Genomic DNA, 19,117 nt, shown 5'->3' with positions numbered 1-19,117 from the left:
TGACGGATAAAACGATGGCCATGGGAATGGATATGCGGCCGCCCGTTTATTTGGAGACAACACCCATCCCACCTGAGCCGACCACCAATATGACAACCACCGATGGAGAACAGATCCAGCCGGAGACGTATTTGGTGAAGCGCACGGAACACTGCCCCAATAGCGATTTCCCTGTGCTAGTGTATCGTGGAGTGCTGGGCACTGACGATGAGCTGGATGAAGATGAGGTATCAGAGAAGTTGCAGCAGTACGGATGGGTGAAGAAAGTCAGTCATCTAGATCTTCTACTGATCTACCTTTAACTGACGAGGTGTGTGTTTTGCGCAGGGGACTTGGGGAACGATCACGTTAAAACATTTCCATCCCAATACTCACGAATGTTACGGTAACCATTCATCATTCTGTCTAGACACATTCAAGGTCTCTCTTACTGAGTTACATCCAGGCATCTTCCAGGGCCGTTCTGAGCTCGTCTTCGGCGAGGGCGGCTCTGATCCCGCCGGCAGCGGCGTGCGGTGCTGGGTGCGACCCGGCGATGTTGTTGTCGTTCCGGCCGGTGTGGCGCATGCTTCCGTCGCTGATGAGAAGGCGGCACCGGGGGAGAAGGAGTATCGATATGTTGGAGTGTATCCTGAGGAATCTCCGCAGTGGCGGAGTGAGATGGGGAGGAAACCGTTACAGGAGAAGCAGGGTCTAGTCGAGGAGGTCGAAGGGGTGGGTTTACCGAGGATGGATCCTTTGTATGGAGTTGATGGGCCGTTGATAAAGATATGGAAGGCTGCGAGGGGTTAAGATTTGAATCGTACATTGTCTAGCTTCAATTTGGAAAGCGGGATTCATGTTCGGCATTGAACCCTTTTCTGATTGTTGGGTTTACGAGACATGATTTCTGACGAATAATTTACTTCAAGGGAAGAATAATTTTGACCAAGATCAAGTGTTCTGGTTGCCATGTTGGGGTCGAAACTATGCCCGTGAATGGGAAACAAACGTGGTATGCGTCGGCGCTTCATGTCCGTAGACCTGAAAGGCTTAGAATGCATTCGGATGCTTGAGTAATTAAAGTAGTCATTATTCATGCTGCTTTCCACAGCTCATAACTTCATGCTGCGAATAGTCCTTGTGAGCGGCGACTTTGAACAAACCCTTGTGGTTTGTTCAAAGCAAACAGTCTACACGGCTGTCTTATGATCCGACCTTTGGCCGTCATTCAGTCAGGTCGGCCAGCTGCCGCCATTGCAGGCCTGCATCGCCAGGTGCTAGAAAAGCTCCTGCTGATCCGAACGTGAGATCGGAGATGCCAAGAGCTGTTCGTGCAAAAGATGACCAGAGTTGATCCTGATGGATCGTCGACTCTGAGTGTGTCGGTGCCGTTCTCGCTGGACGTTGCAGGGGTGATTGCACTCAAGCCCATACGTCCATCGGGTGCAAACGCCAACGCCAAGACCCTCGGCATGCCGTTCCTTAATATGAGAACGTCTTGTAGCTTCAGCTGTTCTCACTTGGTTGCGTTCATTCTCTGAGCTATCAGACTGAAGATTGCAACCGAGCTCATGAAGAGCACGGCGTTGTAGAACTGTAAACAGAGTGTGAGCAGAGTACCGCCACATCTTCTTGTCGTTGAACTTACCGCTTTCCTCGATACTTCTCGTTCTTCATCATCGGATCTTGCCTCGATGAAGAGACGACGAAGATTGGGTAACGTTGCCTTGACGACCTTTGTTAGAAATACAACAGTCAAGAGCTTCGAGGCTGTAACTTACCATGGTGATCCTGGTTGTTTACTTTGAGGTGAAGAGGGGTTATGATTATCGGGTCAACGAAGCCGCCAGATCGAGATTAAGATCTATAGATTGCTTGCTATTCACAAATAGTGTGATTTCTCTCTTGAGTATCAGAAAATAATCGAGACTCTGGTGAGGAGAAAGTGCGGGAGGGACTGATGTAAGAGCACCAAGAAAGCAGGTACCTTGGTATCTCTGACGACGAGCGACCCGATACATGCATGCAGCTAAAGTGGGGGTTTCCAGGGGTGAGATCCATTCACTTAGCGGGAAGGCGGCGCCTCAGCCAGGCATTACCAGACTGCCAGGCTGGCCAGGCCGGGATTAAGGTTACGCTTGCCTGCGCAGTAGGGGGGCATTCCACTGACAGGTACTTCTTCGACCACCTCATCTTCTTGGCGAATTCCGACTAGGTGCACTCGCTGCATCTCCCGAAAACATTGACGACACAAAGAAAGCACCCGCCTGTCACATCGCCGACGGTTTCGTGTCGGATGAGCTTGTCCAGGTCCTGATCGGACTGGCCACCTCTCCCACTCCCCCGACCCGCTCCTGACGCGAGTTCACCGTTCCATCTTCCGTCCTACCACCGCACCCATCGAGCCCCTCGACGACACGCAACACACCCAGCACCATGGCGGTCAATCGCATTCGTGGGGCCTTTGCTCCCCCGAGGAAGGGAGAGACTTTCGAGCTGCGAGCAGGTCTTGTCTCTCAGTATGCTTACGAGCGCAAGGAGTCCATTCAGAAGACCATCATGGCGATGACGTTGGGCAAGGATGTCTCAGCTTTGTTCCCCGACGTTCTGAAGAACATTGCGACTGGAGATCTGGACCAGAAGAAGCTCGTCTATCTATACCTCATGTGAGTTTCCGCAGGGTCGGTCGCTATCACCAGCGACGACTGTGTCAAAGCAAGTTGCTGACAGGGGCCAAAGGAACTACGCAAAGTCGCACCCCGACCTCTGCATTCTTGCCGTCAATACCTTCGTTCAGGATTCCGAAGACCCAAATCCACTTATCCGTGCATTAGCGATCCGAACGATGGGATGTATCAGAGTCGATAAGATGGTGGATTACATGGAGGAACCGCTGCGGAAAACGCTACGAGACGAGTCGCCCTACGTTCGCAAGACAGCCGCCATTTGTGTAGCGAAGCTTTTCGACTTGAATCCGACCATGTGTATAGAAAACGGCTTTTTGGAGTCCTTGCAGGAGCTCATCGGCGACCCGAACCCCATGGTCGTCGCAAACTCGGTTCAGGCCCTCTCAGAAATCACCGAAACCGCCCCAGAGACGAGAGCCCTCGTGGTGACCCCAGCAACGCTCAAGAAGCTCTTGATGGCTCTGAATGAGTGCACAGAATGGGGACGCGTCACGATCTTGACCACGCTGGCCGATTACCCCGCGGTGGACGTTAAGGAGTCCGAGCACATTTGCGAGAGAGTAGCACCCCAGTTCCAGCACGTCAACCCTAGTGTCGTTTTGGCTGCTGTCAAGGTCGTCTTTATCCACATGAAGGCGATCAACCCCGAGCTGGTGCGGGCGTATCTCAAGAAGATGGCGCCTCCCCTGGTTACGCTTGTCGCCTCCGCTCCCGAAGTTCAGTACGTCGCTCTGCGCAACATCGATCTCCTTCTCCAGGCCAAGCCCGACATTCTTAGCAAGGAGCTGCGTGTTTTCTTTTGTAAATACAACGACCCCCCCTATGTCAAGCTTCAGAAGCTTGAGATTATGGTCCGGATAGCCAACGACAAGAACTTTGATCAGCTTCTCGCAGAGTTGAAGGAGTATGCGTTGGAAGTCGACATGGACTTTGTTAAGCGCGCAGTCAAGGCGATTGGACAGGTCGCGATCAAGATTGAGAGCGCCAGCCAGAAATGCGTCAATGCGCTGCTGGATCTGATTGCCACCAAGGTCAACTATGTTGTGCAGGAGGTCGTGGTTGTCATTAAGGATATTCTGCGTAAATATCCCGGCTACGAAGGCGTCATTCCTACGCTATGCCAGCACATTGATGAACTCGACGAGCCTACCGCGAGGGGATCGCTTATCTGGATCGTCGGTGAGTATGCGGAGAAGATTAACAATGCGGATGAGATTCTTGAGAGCTTCGTAGACGGCTTCATGGAGGAATTCACACAGGTTTGTCCTTCTTCCCTCTACATGTTGATTCCAGCGCTAACTACAGAAGACCCAACTTCAAATTCTCACAGCAGTTGTCAAGCTCTTCTTGAAGAAGCCTGGCAATACACAAGGCCTTGTACAGAAGGTATTGCAATCGGCGACGACCGATAACGACAATCCCGATATCCGCGACAGAGCTTATGTCTACTGGCGTCTGTTGTCGGGTGACTTGGACGTCGCCAAGAACATCATTCTCTCACAAAAGCCTGCCATCTCCACAACAATGACCAGTCTTCCCCCTGCCCTCTTGGAGCAGCTGCTGGCTGAGCTTTCCACTCTTGCATCTGTATACCACAAGCCACCGGAATCATTCGTCGGCAAGGGTCGTTTCGGAGCGGACGAGATCCAGCGGGCGGCCATCCGCGAACAACGGCAGGAGGCAGCCGAGAACCCTATCGCCGCGTCGGTGGCGGCAGCTGCCAACGGCAACCCTCCGCCACAAAACAACATCGAAAACCTGCTCGACATCGACTTCGACGGTGCTGCTCCTGCGTCTGCTGAGCAGAACAGCAATGTCAACACTCCAGACAGAGTTGCCAGCCCCTCAGGTGGCGCGCCATCAAGTGCTATGGCTGATATGATGGGTCTGTTCGACGCCCCGCCGCCGCAGCAGCAACAAGCAGCTGCGAACCCCATGAGCCCTGGAGCAGCAGGAGGTGGCGGCATGAACGACTTGATGAATGGGTTCTCCGGCCTTGACTTTGGCAACACGGGATCAGGCCAGCCCCTGCCGGCGGCCATGCAGTTGAACCAGACCCAGAACCCACCCGCACAACCAAGTGAAGGCAACGGAAAGAAGACGAATGAAGACTTGCTGGGGTTGTTTTAGATGTAGGACTAATGGGGGCTGTTTCGTCCGGAGTCCAGGCATGCTGTTTGGAGCAGCAAGTTTCAAATAGGTTGATACATGACAAAGAACGAAGCCACGAAAAAGCCTGCTTCCTTTTTTCAACTTTTCATTGACATTTCCCGCAAACCAAAACGTATATACTCGAAAAAATGGGTGTCTTGGTCCAAACACCTATCGCGCCGTCCGAGAGATCCTGATGATGTCCACCGTTTCATGATATCCGAACCTCGTGCCGCATCGTCAAATATGCCATGTTTCTTCCCCACAACCCGTAGACCGTGGAGAAGTGAAGGAAGGGGCTGGGTATGTATTTTAAGAAAAACGTTCCTCCTTTTCCCATTACTGCGCAACGCCCTCCACCCGTCCGCCGACCGTGCCGTCCAGAGGGGGACCATCGGCGGCGGCGGCGGCGCGGTCGCGCTCCCACTCGGCGGGGGTCTGGCACTTTGCGCTCCAGGCGTGGATGCGGGCGATCTCGTCCTTGAGGGCGGCGTTGACGAGGCGGTGGCGCTTGAGGGACGTTTGCTTCTCGAAGGCGGGGGAGACGATTAGCGAGGTGAAGGATTGGCCGCAGCCGCCTGTGTGAGGAGAGAGAGAAGAGGTCAGCTGTTGCGTGGCAGGTCATGTTGGGAGGAGGTTGCGCGGATCGCGGAAGCGGCACCGGCGCCGGCGGGGTATGACGTTTTGGGTTTCGTGGGAGGGTGGAGGGGGGGTGGTTTCGCGTACCGGACATGTCTGTGACTTCGACGTGGACGGCCTGCAGGCGCTGGGCGAGGGCGTCGCGGAGGGAGGACTCCGTTATTTGGTCGGCCATTGTTTCCTTTTGACGGAGAGTGATTGTTGCGACTGCTTGGAGCGAAAAGGGAAGGAGGAGGGAGGAGTGAGGCGCCGACGATGGGTTGGGTTGGGTTGGGGGGAAGGAGAGGGAATGGTTGTCGAAAACGTGAGGTGCTGGGGATGTTTCGGTGATTAGATTGATAAGATGGTGGGGTTTTCCTATCGGGCGCTGGACTGAGGGCAGCTGTGAGTGCTGTCAGCGCCTGGCCTGTCGGGTGGGTTCCACTGCGGCAGTCTGGCTCGGTGGCTTGGGCCGTGCGGGTTGGATTTGGGGTCACGTATCTTCGGTGTTGCCCCGAGATGTTTTCTCGTGACAGGGGTGTGCTTTGTTTGCACGACATCTGATGCTTGGGAAGTTAATATTGCTGCGTTGAATATTATTTCATGGCTGTGTGTATTTGCGGAAGGTGCTACTTCACCTTGAGCAACAGTCCTCAAAGCCATGGACGGCTCGAGTTCTCCCAACCGCTCCGAACGCCTATATCAGGGTACGGGACCCGAGATGATCACCTTGAAGTCTTCGCTTCAGAAGGTCTCTTCGAGCGTCGTCTTTCGCTGAGGATGGAGACCTTTGGCTCGCATTCACGTCTGGTTCGGCTCTCCAGCATGGTTCATCATGACTTGTTCAAATGTTTGCGTTCTTGAAGAAGACGCTTCTTCGCCTGGACGGTGTAAGCGACACCCGTCCCGATGCCATTGATGGAGATTGGCCGTGGCCGTGATCAAAGTATGAAAGACCGCGGCAGGGCTGTAATCTCATTGGTTTGATGTGTAAATACACCCAACAGACTTTCCTTGAAGAGAAAAACGAGAACACTGGAGATCGAACCGGAAGGCAGCAAAGCAAGAGGCAAGCTCCTTCCCCAACCTTGAAGGCCTCGAGGCCGACGCGATCGAAGGCAGGTGCCTGTGAATGGCCACATCCAAACTTTTCGCTCATCCTGGCCAAGGCTACACAAAGTACAGTCTTGGCCAAGAAGCACCTGACAACCAAGCCCTTCCAGTCAGGTAATTCGCAACACTGCATCCAAGCTTAGTTAGACCCATGGTTTGGGGATGCAGCCATCCAGTAGCCTGCCACATCTGCACAGCACAGCATTAAGCAACAACAGCACTACATAAGGGTGCTGCGGCTACTGTTCGATCTTCCTTGAAATATCCTGTAGATCTACTGGCAATTGACTGATCCAAGCAACCGGTTCTTTGCATGCAAGCGAATTGGACCAGCGCCGATCTCTCATTTCCTTCACCGGGAGAGGCATAAACCTGACTGACCATCGACGAAACTTGACGGGTGAGAGAGACAATATCCACCACAGACAATTCAAGTGCCTCTTCTTATTGGTTCCGAAGTTGTATGATGTAATCAAGACAGAACATCTAGCAGATACGACCATTCAAGCATTGGTACTTGTGTGCCTTGCTTTGTGCAGCTGTTTGATGTGATTCTAAATCCAGAAAATCCTGTGAAGTATTGAGGATCCTGAACAAGCATCTTCATCTTGTCTAAGGTGACAGCCCGGAAAGCAGACAGATGTGTGGAGACTTCCAGTAGGTGTGTAGATAGTACTGAAGGAGAGAGAGGATGCTCAACCAGAGACTGTGGACTCTGAAACCAGCGTCCAGCGAAGATCCGGAGCATAGCTCTCCTGCCTTCCCTCGCCCTCACAGACCCGCCCTGCTATCTTCTCGAAATAACCTCACATGAGCGCTGCTCGGCCGACAAATTTACGAAGGGCCTTGAAGGGTCGAGCAATCCGCAAAAAGATCCCTTATATTGTTCCCCAAGCGTTTTCAAGATCACCCGTAACTCCCTCGCCCCGAACCTGACGCGCAGCGAAGCGTAGCGGAAGGAGCTACGCTCAGGGAAATAGGCTGGAAGATGCCGGTCATTCAGTGCGTGTACATCCGTCTGGTCTCTTGATCAGGGTCCAGAATGTGACAGGAGGGCTTCGCAACGGCAAGCGCCGCCAAAGGGCCAGAGGCAACCGTTCCGGTACGCGGAGAGCTGCTTCTGGTTCTTTCCGCATTTTCATCTGAGTGGTGCGTTGGCAAAGACTTGCAGGCGCAGTGGAGAGAACATGCTAGGTTCAGGGCCCGCATCAACGGAAATGCGAGTCTCAAAGCTACGACGTCCTTCCACCACTGGATGGAGCGTCACAGCAAACAGTCGAACAGGGGTTTCGGCCACCAGCCCTGAGAATGATAACCCAACATTCACCATGTCCAGGACGGTGCCGTTCCCCTTCTCCCGAACCTTTTTGCAGTCTTCGTGGCATCGGTTTTGACCTCATCAACCAGCCTGACAATACTGTTCATTCTCACGACACCGTCCACTCTGACAACGCCGCCCATTCTCACAACGTCACCCCTACTCTCTCCTCGTCATCTTCCGCCAGCTCTCTCCATGGAGAACGATGCGTTTGCAGGGGCCCTCAACCCTGGCCGTCCAGAGTACAAGTACACGGATCGTGAAGGCGGTTGTTCGAAGATCAGTGAGGAGTTCGACAACTTCCACCTGCCGTTAGATGGCCAAGTCGAGTAGGAGGAATCAGAGAAGCTGATCAAAGAGGGTGTCGACCTGATCAGAAGCATCCAAGACGGCAAATACGCCCTAAAGAACCACGAATTGGTAGACCCTTCAACTGTTCGGCTCTTTCCTGCGGTGAAAGCCAACACCAGCCATCTGCCCGGCACCGAGGAGGACGCAATCAAGGTTGACGTCCGGCATTGGACTAATGCAGTGGACGAGATCATCCGGGCATCAGAGTCCCAGCTGCCCAAGAAGGTGTCGTGGTGGCTGAGCGAGTCCTTAGGCAGTGTGGCCGGAGTTAACAAGGCCAACACAGCGACAACGACACAGATTGCCATAGACAGCATCTTGTTGGCTATTCGCAACGTCATGGCAACCCAGCAGGACGGACACTACAGCACCCCTGGCACTAGGCGGGCATCCACCGCCCGTAGCCGGCGTTCTTCGGCGGCGTCTTACCGCAACCGCTCGCCAATTCGCATGACTACAAGTCGCGGCAGCCCGAGCGCAGCCGGCGGTGGACGCGACGGTGGAGGTAGCCGATCCCGCGGTACGCGTGATCATGAGCGGTCAGCTTGATAACCTCCGGAAGTGGGCCAAACGCGAGCCCGTAGAACCGCCAAAGCGAGGTCGCGGCCAATCTTCCAAGTTTCCATCGGTCGGCGATAACCCCAACATCACGGGAATTCGCAAAAACGCTCGTCAGGCAACTCCACTGAACGCTGGCAACTTGCACCTGCTGAAGCAGGGGTTCGGCTACATCCTTCAACACCGTATCCGATGTGTTGAGCTCACAGACAGCATTGGCTCAGTCTTCCTCGAGGCCCTAGGCCTCAAGATAGACGAGTTTACAACTTCGCCGGAGCTCTTCCGGCAGGCTCTCAAGTCTGGACCCATTGGAGCAGGCAAGCTGCACGTCACTGCCATAGAACAGCATCAGCGCGAGCATATCATTGCGGCACGTGTCGCCTTCCGCGACAGGGCTCGACGTGGCGTGCCTGACGACATTGTCAGCGAGGGGCCCCAGCCCCGCCCTGCGGACCACTATAGGAAGCATGAATTCACGGATGATGAGATTCCGCAAATGGAGGAGTTGATGTACGGCGTGTGGCTGAGCCCGAAGAGGAAGAAACGGAGCGTCTCTCGTGAGGAGTAAACTAGGATCAGCTTGGTTCTTGGGGAGGAGTTGATAGGAACAGTATTGCGGACAGTAGAGAGGACAGTAGAGAGGACAGTAGAGAGGACAGTAGGGAGGACAGTAGGGAGGACAGTAGGGAGGACAGTAGGGAGGACAGTGGAGAGGACAACAGAAGGAGAGAAGAGCAGACGGGTTTACATGTTACTCATAGAGCAGACCGCGAGGCCTCCCTGGTCGTTGCTGAATTTTTACCTTTCACTTGGCTCAGCGTTCAGATACCCTCTACTTTCTCCATCGTGATAGGCGTGATGCTGCGAAGAGGATTGCGATGGTTCCATTCCAATGTCATCCATGGAGGCGCACCGGCTCGGTGTGGGGCCGAGATCAGCTCCGAGTACACCTCTTCAGCAGGGCTAAAATCTCCTCCGCTGAGTGCCTGCATGAGGGCAGATGAGACTAGGTTGCCTCTTTCTCAAGTCTAGGTTAAGGCACTAAATGAGTTCAAGTGATTGATCCTTAGCTTGGTAACTCGGAATATCTCAGGTCAAAACCCTTGCATTGGGGGACGGCCTCGATTTCTGGGAATGACCTGCTTGCCAACTCGCTCGCCTCACAAACGAAACTTGGCAGGGCCAAAAGGGAAGGAAGGATTGACGATGGGAAAGTGATGCACCGTCTGCCTTTTGGCCCGTGTTAGCAAATCCAGACGGGTCCCAGGTTCAAAGTCCCCGCCACGTCGGCAGTTGTTCGGGGGACGTTGCAGTGAATGTGGCTTGGGGTCAGATGCGGCAGTGGCACAGCACCACGCCTATCGATAGAGAGATAAGATAAGACAGACGGGTCGCGATAACATAGAAGGAGGGGCCGTCAACAAGCGCGCTCTCAGAAGTCGGCCGACGGACCTAGACGCGTGCCGATCTAAATTGTACGGCCAGATTAGCATCGCGACCGGGCTGTCACCTCTCACAACGACCCCCGCCTCCGGCCGCTGACAGACGACTCCCTCCGGCGGGGAAAACAACAGCGTGTCTCTGAACTTTCGGTCAACGGCGAATAACAAAAAGGGGGGGCTACTGCGGCCATGGAGGAAGCGCACCGCAAAATCGAGCTGCAGTCCAACGAGGACCTGGCATACCTGCTCGACAACGTGCGCCGCGCCGCGCAGGACCAACTCGACAAGGCCTTCCCCCAGATCGAAGGGAGCAGCGCGCAGGAGGACGAGCTGAGGGCGCCCATCGAGCGTCTCGTCAACGAGGTAAGGGCCCAACTCCACCAAACACAAAAAACCACAGCAAATCCAGACGGAAAAGACACTAACCTTCTCCCACGAAAAACAGTACATCAACAAGACATTCACCTACGCCGCCCCGAACCTCTCCATAAACGGCCTCGACGCCGACCCCGCCGTCTTCCTCTCCCCCAACCGCAACCCCGACGAGCCCGAAGAGGCCTACGAGCCCTGGGACGCGCGCCTGCGCCAGCGCGTCGAGGACCTCGCCCGCGAGGAGGAGGACCTCCTCAACGAGATCGCCGCCCTGAAGAAGAGCGTGCCCGGCGGCGTCGCGGCCGCCATCACCCAGGACTTCAAGACGTCGACCGCGGCAGACGAGGCGGCGGTCGAGGCAGCCAAGAAAGCACGCGAGGACGAGCTGAAGGCGAGGGATGCGGAGGTGCTGCCGCAGGACGAGGTGGAGAGGCAGGGCGAGACGAAGGCGGCGTTCGGGGGCGCGGTGGAGACGCTGGGCAAGCTGAAGAAGGATATGCCTGCGACCGTGGCCAAGATGGAGAGGGCGAGGGTCGCCGGCGAGTATACCGTCACGGAAAGATCGTAGGGCGGTTGGGTTCAGGAGTTTTCGGCGTTGGGTTATACCACATGAAGTCTGCCAACGCGTTTCTACGCGTTAATCGTCAAAATCTCACTTCTATCCATGTTGGATCTGGTTGTCACGAAATATGCTAATTCACGACGAGAAGTTAAAGTGAAAGCGATAGTATGTATATTGTAGATAAGGTAACATTTCAGCCAAGGCCAACGCGTGTATGAGCGACTCTACAACAGAAGCTCTTATTTTTAACCATCCCCAAGCCCGCTCCAATTTCATCAACTCTCATGCAACAAGCCTCGCCAACGCCTCATCTTTGACTGGTGTCGTCCAGTATCAATAGCGCCTGGCCCCCAAAACAACAATCTCCCCGAGCTTCGACTCAAGCATGGCAATCTATCAGGAGACGCTTATGCCGCAGCAGGGGCCTTGGCGGGGTCGGCAGCACCGTCAGTGGTGACGGCGGTGCCGGCGGGGGCCGCGCCGCCAGCGGGGGCGGTGACGGTCTCGCCGCCCTTGTTCTCGATGACGTCGCCAGCGGCCTTGGGCTCGGCCCACCAGGGCTCGTTCGTGAACTCCTTCTCTTGCCACGGGCCGGCGTCGCTCCACTCGCAGCCGCCCTGACACTCGCACTTACCACCCAAGGACTTGGGCAGGTTCTCGGGCGGGATCTGGTTTAGGAGCTCCTTCTGGTAGCCACCGCCGAGGATGTTGATCTTGGAGACGGTGACGGGGTCGAGCCAGCCCTTGATAACACTCCAGGCGGTGGAGAATCCCCAGGGAGCGTTGATGATGTAGAGCTTTCCGAGACGCTCGGGGTAGTAGTTCTGGGAGATGACGGAGGCCTTCTTGACGTAGTCGTAGACCTGGGGCAGGCGAGTGATGGGGACTCCCTTCATGTCCATGATTGTGCAGCAGGTCTCGACAAGGTGGTTGTACTTGCGGGAGCAGGCGGGGAAGCGGGGGTCGGCGCACTTCTCGTACTCGACAGCAAGGTTGGTCAACATGCGCTCGGCCGTGGTGATCTTGTACATGGCGGTCAAGTCGATGCCACCGTAGTGCTCGATGTAGACGGGACGGCCATCCTGTTGTGATCGTTAGCGAATCTTGCCTATGGACCAAAGGTGTTTCTCAATTCGAACCTTGTCGGTCTTGTGGTAGTACTGGGGGTAGTACTTGAAGATGTCGGCCTTCTCGGGGTAGTCCCAGCCGGCAATGGTGTCGTCCAGGTTGGTCGTTTTACGCCAGGTCTCGAACTCGACGAACCTGGAAACGGAAGGTTAGTCGACGGTCTTGTGAATCGTGGAAACACGGCGGGCAAGCTCACATCTGCTTGGAGAGGTTGACATCGAACTTGCGGGCGCGCAGGAAACGCAGCTGTGTATGCCATGTTAGCCGGGACTGGACACGCAATGCTTATCTTGCGGTCTAGCTTCCGGGAAGTCGTACCAGAGTCAGGGTATCGAGACGCTTAGAGTAGCCCTCAGACTCGAGCATCAGACGCAGCTGGGCGACCTGAGCCTTCTGCTCCTCGGTGAGGTGGCCAGGGTGACCGGGCTGGGCCGTCGGGGCGACAGTCGGGTAGTCGAACTGGTCATACTTGGGGTCGAGTTCGGTTTGGGCCATGGTGGGGCTGTGTAAGGGTCTTCTTCACGAGGAAGAAGAACGGTGTAGAGGGAGGAGGTGGTTGTGGTTGAAGAGGGAATTTCCCAAAAAGGCGGGGTTTTAAGAAGAAGGGAGAGGCGGTGGTTTTGAATCAACACGACGGTCAGTCAGTTGTTGTTCCAAGGAAGAAGAGCACAGAGAGGGCGACCGGGATCGTAGGTGTTCAGGAGAGAAAAGACACTGGAGCTGGCCTGGCTGTGGGGAAGGAAGAGAGATCTCCTGCACAAGTGTAGGGGCGGCTTGAGAGGTTGAATTAAAGTGCACTTCGCTGGCCGTATGCCAAAATTCGTCATAGCGACCGGTCCCGCACGCTGTTGCCCCTGGTTGCCCCTCAAAATGGTACTAGCCAGCCTACACCGCACTTGCGCACCCGCATCTAATAGATACGAAGTACGTATGCTCTTTCCCATCAGCTCCATGAGCATCGCCCGCCACGACACTTACGTAACCCACTAAACCGCCGCCCACGCGCGGCCAGAGGCGCTGTAGATTGGTAGATTAGTGCATCTCGGCGAACGGCACCCAGCCCTGCCAGTTAACCTGGAACCCGGCCAGCCAGCGTGGTAGCATGCAGTGTTGCAGCACTGATTCGTTGGGCGACATGAGTCGAGCAACTCGAGTGGTGGCAGTGGCACGGAAAAAAGTGGCTGACTGGCTTAATTCCGGCCCTATGAGACATCGGATGGTTCTCAACGAGGTCGCTGTTGGGACGTGACATATGTCTGCTGGTGGGCGGTTCGCTGCGCTGGGACGATTCCGTCCGTGGTGTTGCACGGAACATTCTGTTAGGCTCAAGACACCATCGGCAGCCGGGGTCTTTCACAATCCGGACTATGTATTTGATGGCTAAGCCACGCTCATTAGGCCGGTTGCCCGTCATTTAACCCTGGGACTCGTTTGAGGCTCTCAATCTCCGGGACGGCATCATGACGAATCTTTTAGGGGTTGGAAAATCCGCACACGAGGCCTCCTGGCATTGCTGAAAAAATCATGAAATCTTTTAATTGGTATCAACTCTCCGACTAGCCACCGGCCTTGGTCTTGTCCTCGTCCTTTTCGGCGCCCTTTCCGTCTTCCTTGTCTTTGCGCTTCTGAACAACCTCCCAGTTGTAGACTCTCGCAATGGCAACTTCCATGGTCTGTTCTCTGTCAATGGCGGTGCCCTGGGCAGCTCAAGGGTCGTGAACGTACCGTAATCTGCTCTCTCAGGAAGTCCAAGTCCTCCTCGCAGTTTGATAGACTCAGTTTCGCCGTCGACAGCTTGGATTGCAGCAGCGTCTCGGCCTCGTCGATGGGGTACGACAGCATCACGTTGGCCTGGCTTCGATCAGCATCATCATTACGCCTTCTGTTCAGAGAAAACGCACGCCCAGCCAGATGTAGACCTCGTTCGTCGGCGGGATCTTCGCCTTGGAGTATAGAGTGTCGTTCAGCTCGAAAGTCGTCTCAATCGGTTCGTCCTCATCCTGCGCAGTGTCAATACCCCCTATCTTGTTGCCCTGCAATTGGTGACTCCGACCTGTCTGAGCTTCAAGAACTGCACGGAGTCGAGCGTCTTCTGGATGTCGGGAATCTTGTCCTTCAATCCAGCCATGCGCTTCTGAAGGTTCAGCTCCATGAACTGGTATTTCCTGCGCGCACACCAAGTGTTACCAAATTGTCCTGTCGTGTGCCCCTCTTTCGTCGTTTTGGTGTCCGTCCCGATTCGAAGTGCGGGCGGGCGCTCGCCTATCGCTGGGCGACTCACGAAATCATCTCCTGGAAGTTGCGCAGAGTGGGCTCGACATCTTCACGGGTCGTGACGTAGTCCTCGACCTTGTCGACGAACGGCGCCTTGGGGATTCCTCGAGGGTTGCTAGGCGTAGCATCCTTGCTGCATACAGAGAAAATCGGTCAGCTTCGTCGAAATGACTGAACATAAACTGGGGGCAATTACCTGGCCATCTCCGGCTTCTTTCCCTCTGCCGACATTGTAGAGATAAAGAGATGGTGCTTCAGCGCATCATCTGTTGGTTGGAAGGAGCTTGCGATTTTTCGCCAACGGTGTGGAGGGGAGCTGCAGTGACGGTCCGCTACTCACCCGATCTACGGTGGCCTGTTCACCGAGGTGAGGGGTACCTTCCCTGCCACCCAACTTGACTTGGCACGGGCGAATGGTGGGGTAGCTAGCTACCTTACACAGATGCCACACCGAGACACCGAGATGTAAATGGTCGCCTCAAACACTTCTATACGATTATCCTGTTCGTCAATGGGAATAGTGGTTTCATATTTCTTGCAAGTGCGCGTTAGCTTCTTCAGCTGATTTAGCACCATGGTAAGTAATTAGACTTCGAATCATCAACCCACTGCCGTCTTCGTCGTCATCTACACGCGCATCGTTGTTTCAACTTGCATCGACTCTTATCTTTCACGGCCTCAAATATCATTAACCCATTTACAGCGCTGGAAGCCATCTCCCCATACCGCCTGGGAGCAACTCATAAGCTTATTCGAAACAAAAAATAGTAAACAAAGGCAAGAGAAATGGTCATGTTCCGAAACCGAGAATCGAACTCGGGGCTATGCCTAACCTCGCATCGAAGATGAGAGGGCATCATGTTGGCCACTACACCATATCGGATTGAATTGTTGAAGACCTGTACCGTTGCGGAGACTTGTGTGTGGTGGAGCGGGGCCGCAAAGCCTGCACGATCCACGAGTGTCCCGCGATTAGGGCCAGGAGTGGAGGTGGCCGGATTGAAGTGTTCATTGGTCCCAAGATCTTTCGTTCATCATGATATTCTACAAAGCCTTTCATGCCGCCGTCGTATAGGTCTAATGCCCCCTTCTATTCCTTATTCTCAACCCTGCGCTGCAGAATGTGTCTCGCGTTCGCGGGGGTAAGCGTGTCGATGTCCAGCTCTTCCAGCGTCTTCTTCGCCTCCGTGTTATCAGTGAACACCCTATCGCTCGCCTCCTTGAGCGACAGCCCTCCCTCGACAGGCTCGGTCGGCAGGTTGAGCAGTTTCAGTGCATCGACCAGACTAGTCATCGACGCGACGCCGTTGGGGATGTACCTCTCCACGAGGGCAAAGATGGCGTTCACGTCGCGGGTGAACTGCGCTGCACCGAACGCCGTGAAGCTAGCCCTCATAAGAACCTCGCCCCAGAGCAGATCCTGCAGTTTGTCGAGGGTGGAGCGCCATGTGCGGCGGAAGGCGGCGGTGCTGAGTGCCTTGACGAGGAAGTCGAGGTTGCGCTTCAGGATCCTCAGTGGCTCGTCCAGCTCAGGGGTGACGGCCAGTTGAGACGGGTCGACTGCGGCAATGTTAGTCCACGCTTCAGTGTTGGTACCACAGGTCCACTTACCCTCTGAGCCACTATCGCTAATGGTCGTCCACTGCGTTCTCGTCGCATAGGCCCTGAAGGTCTTGTAATGGGAGTCGGCAAGTGCGTTGACCAAGAAATCCTGCGCCGTCTTACGTCGCAGACTATACGCCGCAATCGTCTCGTCGAATAGGATGCCATCGTCCGTATCAGACCCGACGGCCGTGGACGTGCGATCCTTGACCTCTTCGTAGCTCATCTCGCCAGACATTCTGGAAGGCTCGCCATCTTTGGTCGCGCGTGATTGAAGCTGGTCCCACAGCGTGACGAAGAACTCCTCGTTGCTCCAGTCTTTGAGGGTGTTGACAACGTGATCGGCACTCCCGTAGACCTTGCATAGTGATTCGAGAGCGCCCGTACCTTCGAGAGCTGCGAGCTGTTCTTTCGTAACGCCGTGCAATGTCCTGCCGACGGTTGATGTGAGCGCTTGGTAGGCCTCGAGAGAACCGCGCAGGCGATCATGAAACTCGTCAAGGATGTCGAGCTGGATGCCGATCAAGAAGCGGATCTTGTGCTTGAACGTCCGGACTCTCTCGTACTGGGTCGTGATCGATCTCAGCAGGTCAGTAACCCGCACAGCGCCAAAGGTAGGCTTCGTCTTTCCGGTGCCAGTATAGTCGTAATCGATGTTGCGCGCGTCTGGTGTTGCCATGATGGCCTGGAAGCGTTCCATGGCGAATGCCTTCTCCGCCTGGAACCAGGGCTCGAACCACTCCTCCAGAACCTCGGACGCAAGACCAGGCCAGCCTTGTTCCGCATTTCCGCCGTCGTAGTTGAACTTAGAGCGGATGTTCTCATCGAAAGTCATAAGCTGGCCCATGAGACTGCTCAAGAATGTCGGGTTATTAGCAGCATCTGCGGTCGCGGCCTTGACCTTTTCCCTCATGACAGGGAGCATGCTCGTGATGAAGGCGCAAACTGGATCGACGTACACCAAGCTGTTTCCAGCAGGGGTATCGCGGAGCTTCGCAGCCAGAGTGAAGCCCAGGTTATACCTAAAGAAGTCCTCCCACTTTTCAATGGTCGCCAGAAACCAAGGGAAGCAGTGCGTCCCTATCGCATCAGGCTTGCTTGTTGGTTTGTCGCTCATGAAGTGGAAGCGGAACTCTGATACAAAGATCTTGCTCATGACGTCAAACGGAAGAAGGCTGACGATTGACTTGTTCAGTGTGACCTCGGGGATTTGCAGGTCGATCAGCTTCTCGAAGCATGCCAGCCATTCGTCGTCCATCTCAGATGTCGGATCAACCAAGGGCCACGACCTCTTGCTCAGTATAGCCTCTAGCTCGCCAGACATGATCTTCTTCATCTCGTCCCACAACTTGTCAGCGACGTTGCGAACATGGTTGACGAGGTGCACAGCAGCGTCGTCCGCCGGCCCAGATAGCTCCTCCAACCGCCTAGACAGCTGCTTCAGCTTCGAGTATGGCTCCAGCGCGGCCTTGGGGCTTTCGGGGAGATGCGACCGGGCTTCAGCCCTCAGCCTATCCACATCCTGCAGGAGTACCAGGTATTTCTGCGCCAGCTCAATCGTCTGCAGCTTCTTCATGGGCCTTTGCAGCCTGGCAATGGCCTGGTTCGGCGCATCAGATGCTGCGGCGATCTTGACACGGACGTCGATGCTGTGCTGCAGCTCCTGGAAGTCTTGTATACGCTGAGCGAGCGAGGACTGGCGATCGCCAGCGGTGCGGCGGGCTTCGTCGAGCTGTTTGACGGCGTTGTCGAGCTGGGACTGGAGCTGGCTGCGCTGGACCTCGACATTGGCGATCAGGGAGTTGAGGTTCTCGAGGTCGGTGGTGGATTGTAGCTTGTCGTCGAGGAAATCTTCGACTCGAATGTCTAGAGCGCCGCCCGTCTGGGCGCGCGCATCGGATATAGTTGCCATAGCGGGCTGGTCCGGTGTGGTGTTGCGACAGGGCGAGTCTGGATATTGAGATCGCAACGTATGGTCTGAACAATGACGTGGAGCTTGAGCTCCGCTGTAGTGGGGCTATATGCATTTGTCGAGCTGTGTGCTTATGTACGTTATTTATGTAATTAGCCGATGTTCTCCAAACACCTTGTTGAATAGTGATGGGATGAACTCTTCACTCTGGGATCAATGCGGAGGAGAGGAACCTTTGAAAATACTATTTGAAGTCTTGAAGAAATTAAGAGGACAAAAGCTTGACAAACCTCACGCTAATTCAACCTCTTGGGTTGCATTCGACACTTGTGTGTCTAACATTATGTCACCAGGAAGGACAGATGGCCCCAGAAGGAAGACTAACGGTAAAACTTTTGAACACTGGATCCGACTGAAAAATGAGAGCTGGACGTAGATTCTTGGTAGATGAGGACTGCTGCGCTGACCTCAAGCGCAAAGACTGCCCCACAATTGACGCCAACACGGGACGGAGCGGGCATGTGATATTGAAGCAGGCCGGGACCGGTAGACCCACAGTTCGGACCGGATGTGTGGAGGACGTGAGACACCGGAACCGACCGAGCTATAGCAGCTGGCATAGAGCTCGATGACCTTGTTTTCCAGGGAGCTATGCCCGAGACGGTCTAATTTTCCTGTGTCTGCGTGACTGTATTTCCTACGTATTTAACTACTTACATCACGAGCGATAGTGACGATAACGACGACGACGAAGACGAAGACGACGATAACGACATTAGTAACAAAAAGTCACCGGCGCCCTGCATTCCCTCCGTTAGAGTTCCAGGACCATATTGGACGACCGACTATAATTTCATCGTATACTCTCGCTACTGTATGCCATTGGAAAGGAAATAACCATCTGATTAGAGTGGGTTGGACAAGGCTGGCCGAGGCCACTGCGGAGACTGCTGGCGATCGACCCGCGGATCGTGAAGACGACACTGGAGCTGCCGGGGGAATGGTCTGCATTGCAGATCCAACTTTCACTTCCGCATCGAAGACGAT

General features: G+C 54.9%; 8 protein-coding genes across 8 annotated transcripts; 4 read left to right on the top strand and 4 right to left on the bottom strand.

Annotated features, from left to right (window-relative positions):
• Positions 1-89: 89 nt before the first annotated feature.
• yjlB-3 (Uncharacterized protein) lies at positions 90-792 on the top strand (the record flags this gene model as incomplete). The annotated part of the gene is made up of 3 exons (XM_066151970.1): positions 90-266; positions 328-385; positions 446-792. The coding sequence occupies 3 exons, from the start codon at positions 90-92 to the stop codon at positions 790-792; spliced, it is 582 nt and encodes a 193-aa protein (XP_066008822.1).
• Positions 793-2,418: 1,626 nt separating this feature from the next.
• Positions 2,419-4,799, top strand: Ap2b1 (AP-2 complex subunit beta; the record flags this gene model as incomplete). Its single annotated transcript, XM_032023796.1, has 3 exons — positions 2,419-2,648; positions 2,722-3,928; positions 3,978-4,799. The coding sequence occupies 3 exons, from the start codon at positions 2,419-2,421 to the stop codon at positions 4,797-4,799; spliced, it is 2,259 nt and encodes a 752-aa protein (XP_031892259.1).
• Positions 4,800-5,159: 360 nt separating this feature from the next.
• Positions 5,160-5,634, bottom strand: CGGC5_v008133 (putative bolA-like protein; the record flags this gene model as incomplete). Its single annotated transcript, XM_032023784.1, has 2 exons — positions 5,160-5,398; positions 5,547-5,634. 2 exons carry the CDS (start codon positions 5,632-5,634, stop codon positions 5,160-5,162), a joined length of 327 nt encoding a protein of 108 aa, XP_031892260.1.
• Positions 5,635-8,064: 2,430 nt separating this feature from the next.
• Positions 8,065-9,346, top strand: CGGC5_v008132 (uncharacterized protein; the record flags this gene model as incomplete). The annotated part of the gene is made up of 3 exons (XM_066151969.1): positions 8,065-8,152; positions 8,213-8,740; positions 8,805-9,346. 3 exons carry the CDS (start codon positions 8,065-8,067, stop codon positions 9,344-9,346), a joined length of 1,158 nt encoding a protein of 385 aa, XP_066008821.1.
• Positions 9,347-10,409: 1,063 nt separating this feature from the next.
• On the top strand, positions 10,410-11,160 carry mis14 (Kinetochore protein mis14; the record flags this gene model as incomplete). The annotated part of the gene is made up of 2 exons (XM_032023762.1): positions 10,410-10,583; positions 10,666-11,160. The coding sequence occupies 2 exons, from the start codon at positions 10,410-10,412 to the stop codon at positions 11,158-11,160; spliced, it is 669 nt and encodes a 222-aa protein (XP_031892258.1).
• A 401-nt stretch (positions 11,161-11,561) lies between these two features.
• On the bottom strand, positions 11,562-12,777 carry sec14 (Sec14 cytosolic factor; the record flags this gene model as incomplete). Its single annotated transcript, XM_032023751.1, has 4 exons — positions 11,562-12,236; positions 12,294-12,417; positions 12,479-12,528; positions 12,601-12,777. The coding sequence occupies 4 exons, from the start codon at positions 12,775-12,777 to the stop codon at positions 11,562-11,564; spliced, it is 1,026 nt and encodes a 341-aa protein (XP_031892255.1).
• Positions 12,778-13,838: 1,061 nt separating this feature from the next.
• Positions 13,839-14,787, bottom strand: CGGC5_v008129 (putative prefoldin subunit 3; the record flags this gene model as incomplete). Its single annotated transcript, XM_032023740.1, has 6 exons — positions 13,839-13,955; positions 14,008-14,133; positions 14,184-14,282; positions 14,336-14,447; positions 14,564-14,689; positions 14,753-14,787. 6 exons carry the CDS (start codon positions 14,785-14,787, stop codon positions 13,839-13,841), a joined length of 615 nt encoding a protein of 204 aa, XP_031892256.1.
• An 859-nt stretch (positions 14,788-15,646) lies between these two features.
• RINT1 (RAD50-interacting protein 1) lies at positions 15,647-18,070 on the bottom strand (the record flags this gene model as incomplete). The annotated part of the gene is made up of 2 exons (XM_032023729.1): positions 15,647-16,116; positions 16,168-18,070. 2 exons carry the CDS (start codon positions 18,068-18,070, stop codon positions 15,647-15,649), a joined length of 2,373 nt encoding a protein of 790 aa, XP_031892253.1.
• Positions 18,071-19,117: the final 1,047 nt, after the last annotated feature.

This window comes from Colletotrichum fructicola (genome assembly GCF_000319635.2).
Source record: "Colletotrichum fructicola Nara gc5 chromosome Unknown KSG_Nara_v1_contig04, whole genome shotgun sequence".
NCBI classification, from domain to species: Eukaryota; Fungi; Ascomycota; class Sordariomycetes; order Glomerellales; family Glomerellaceae; genus Colletotrichum; species Colletotrichum fructicola.
This window is presented reverse-complemented; position numbering and strand designations above follow the sequence as displayed.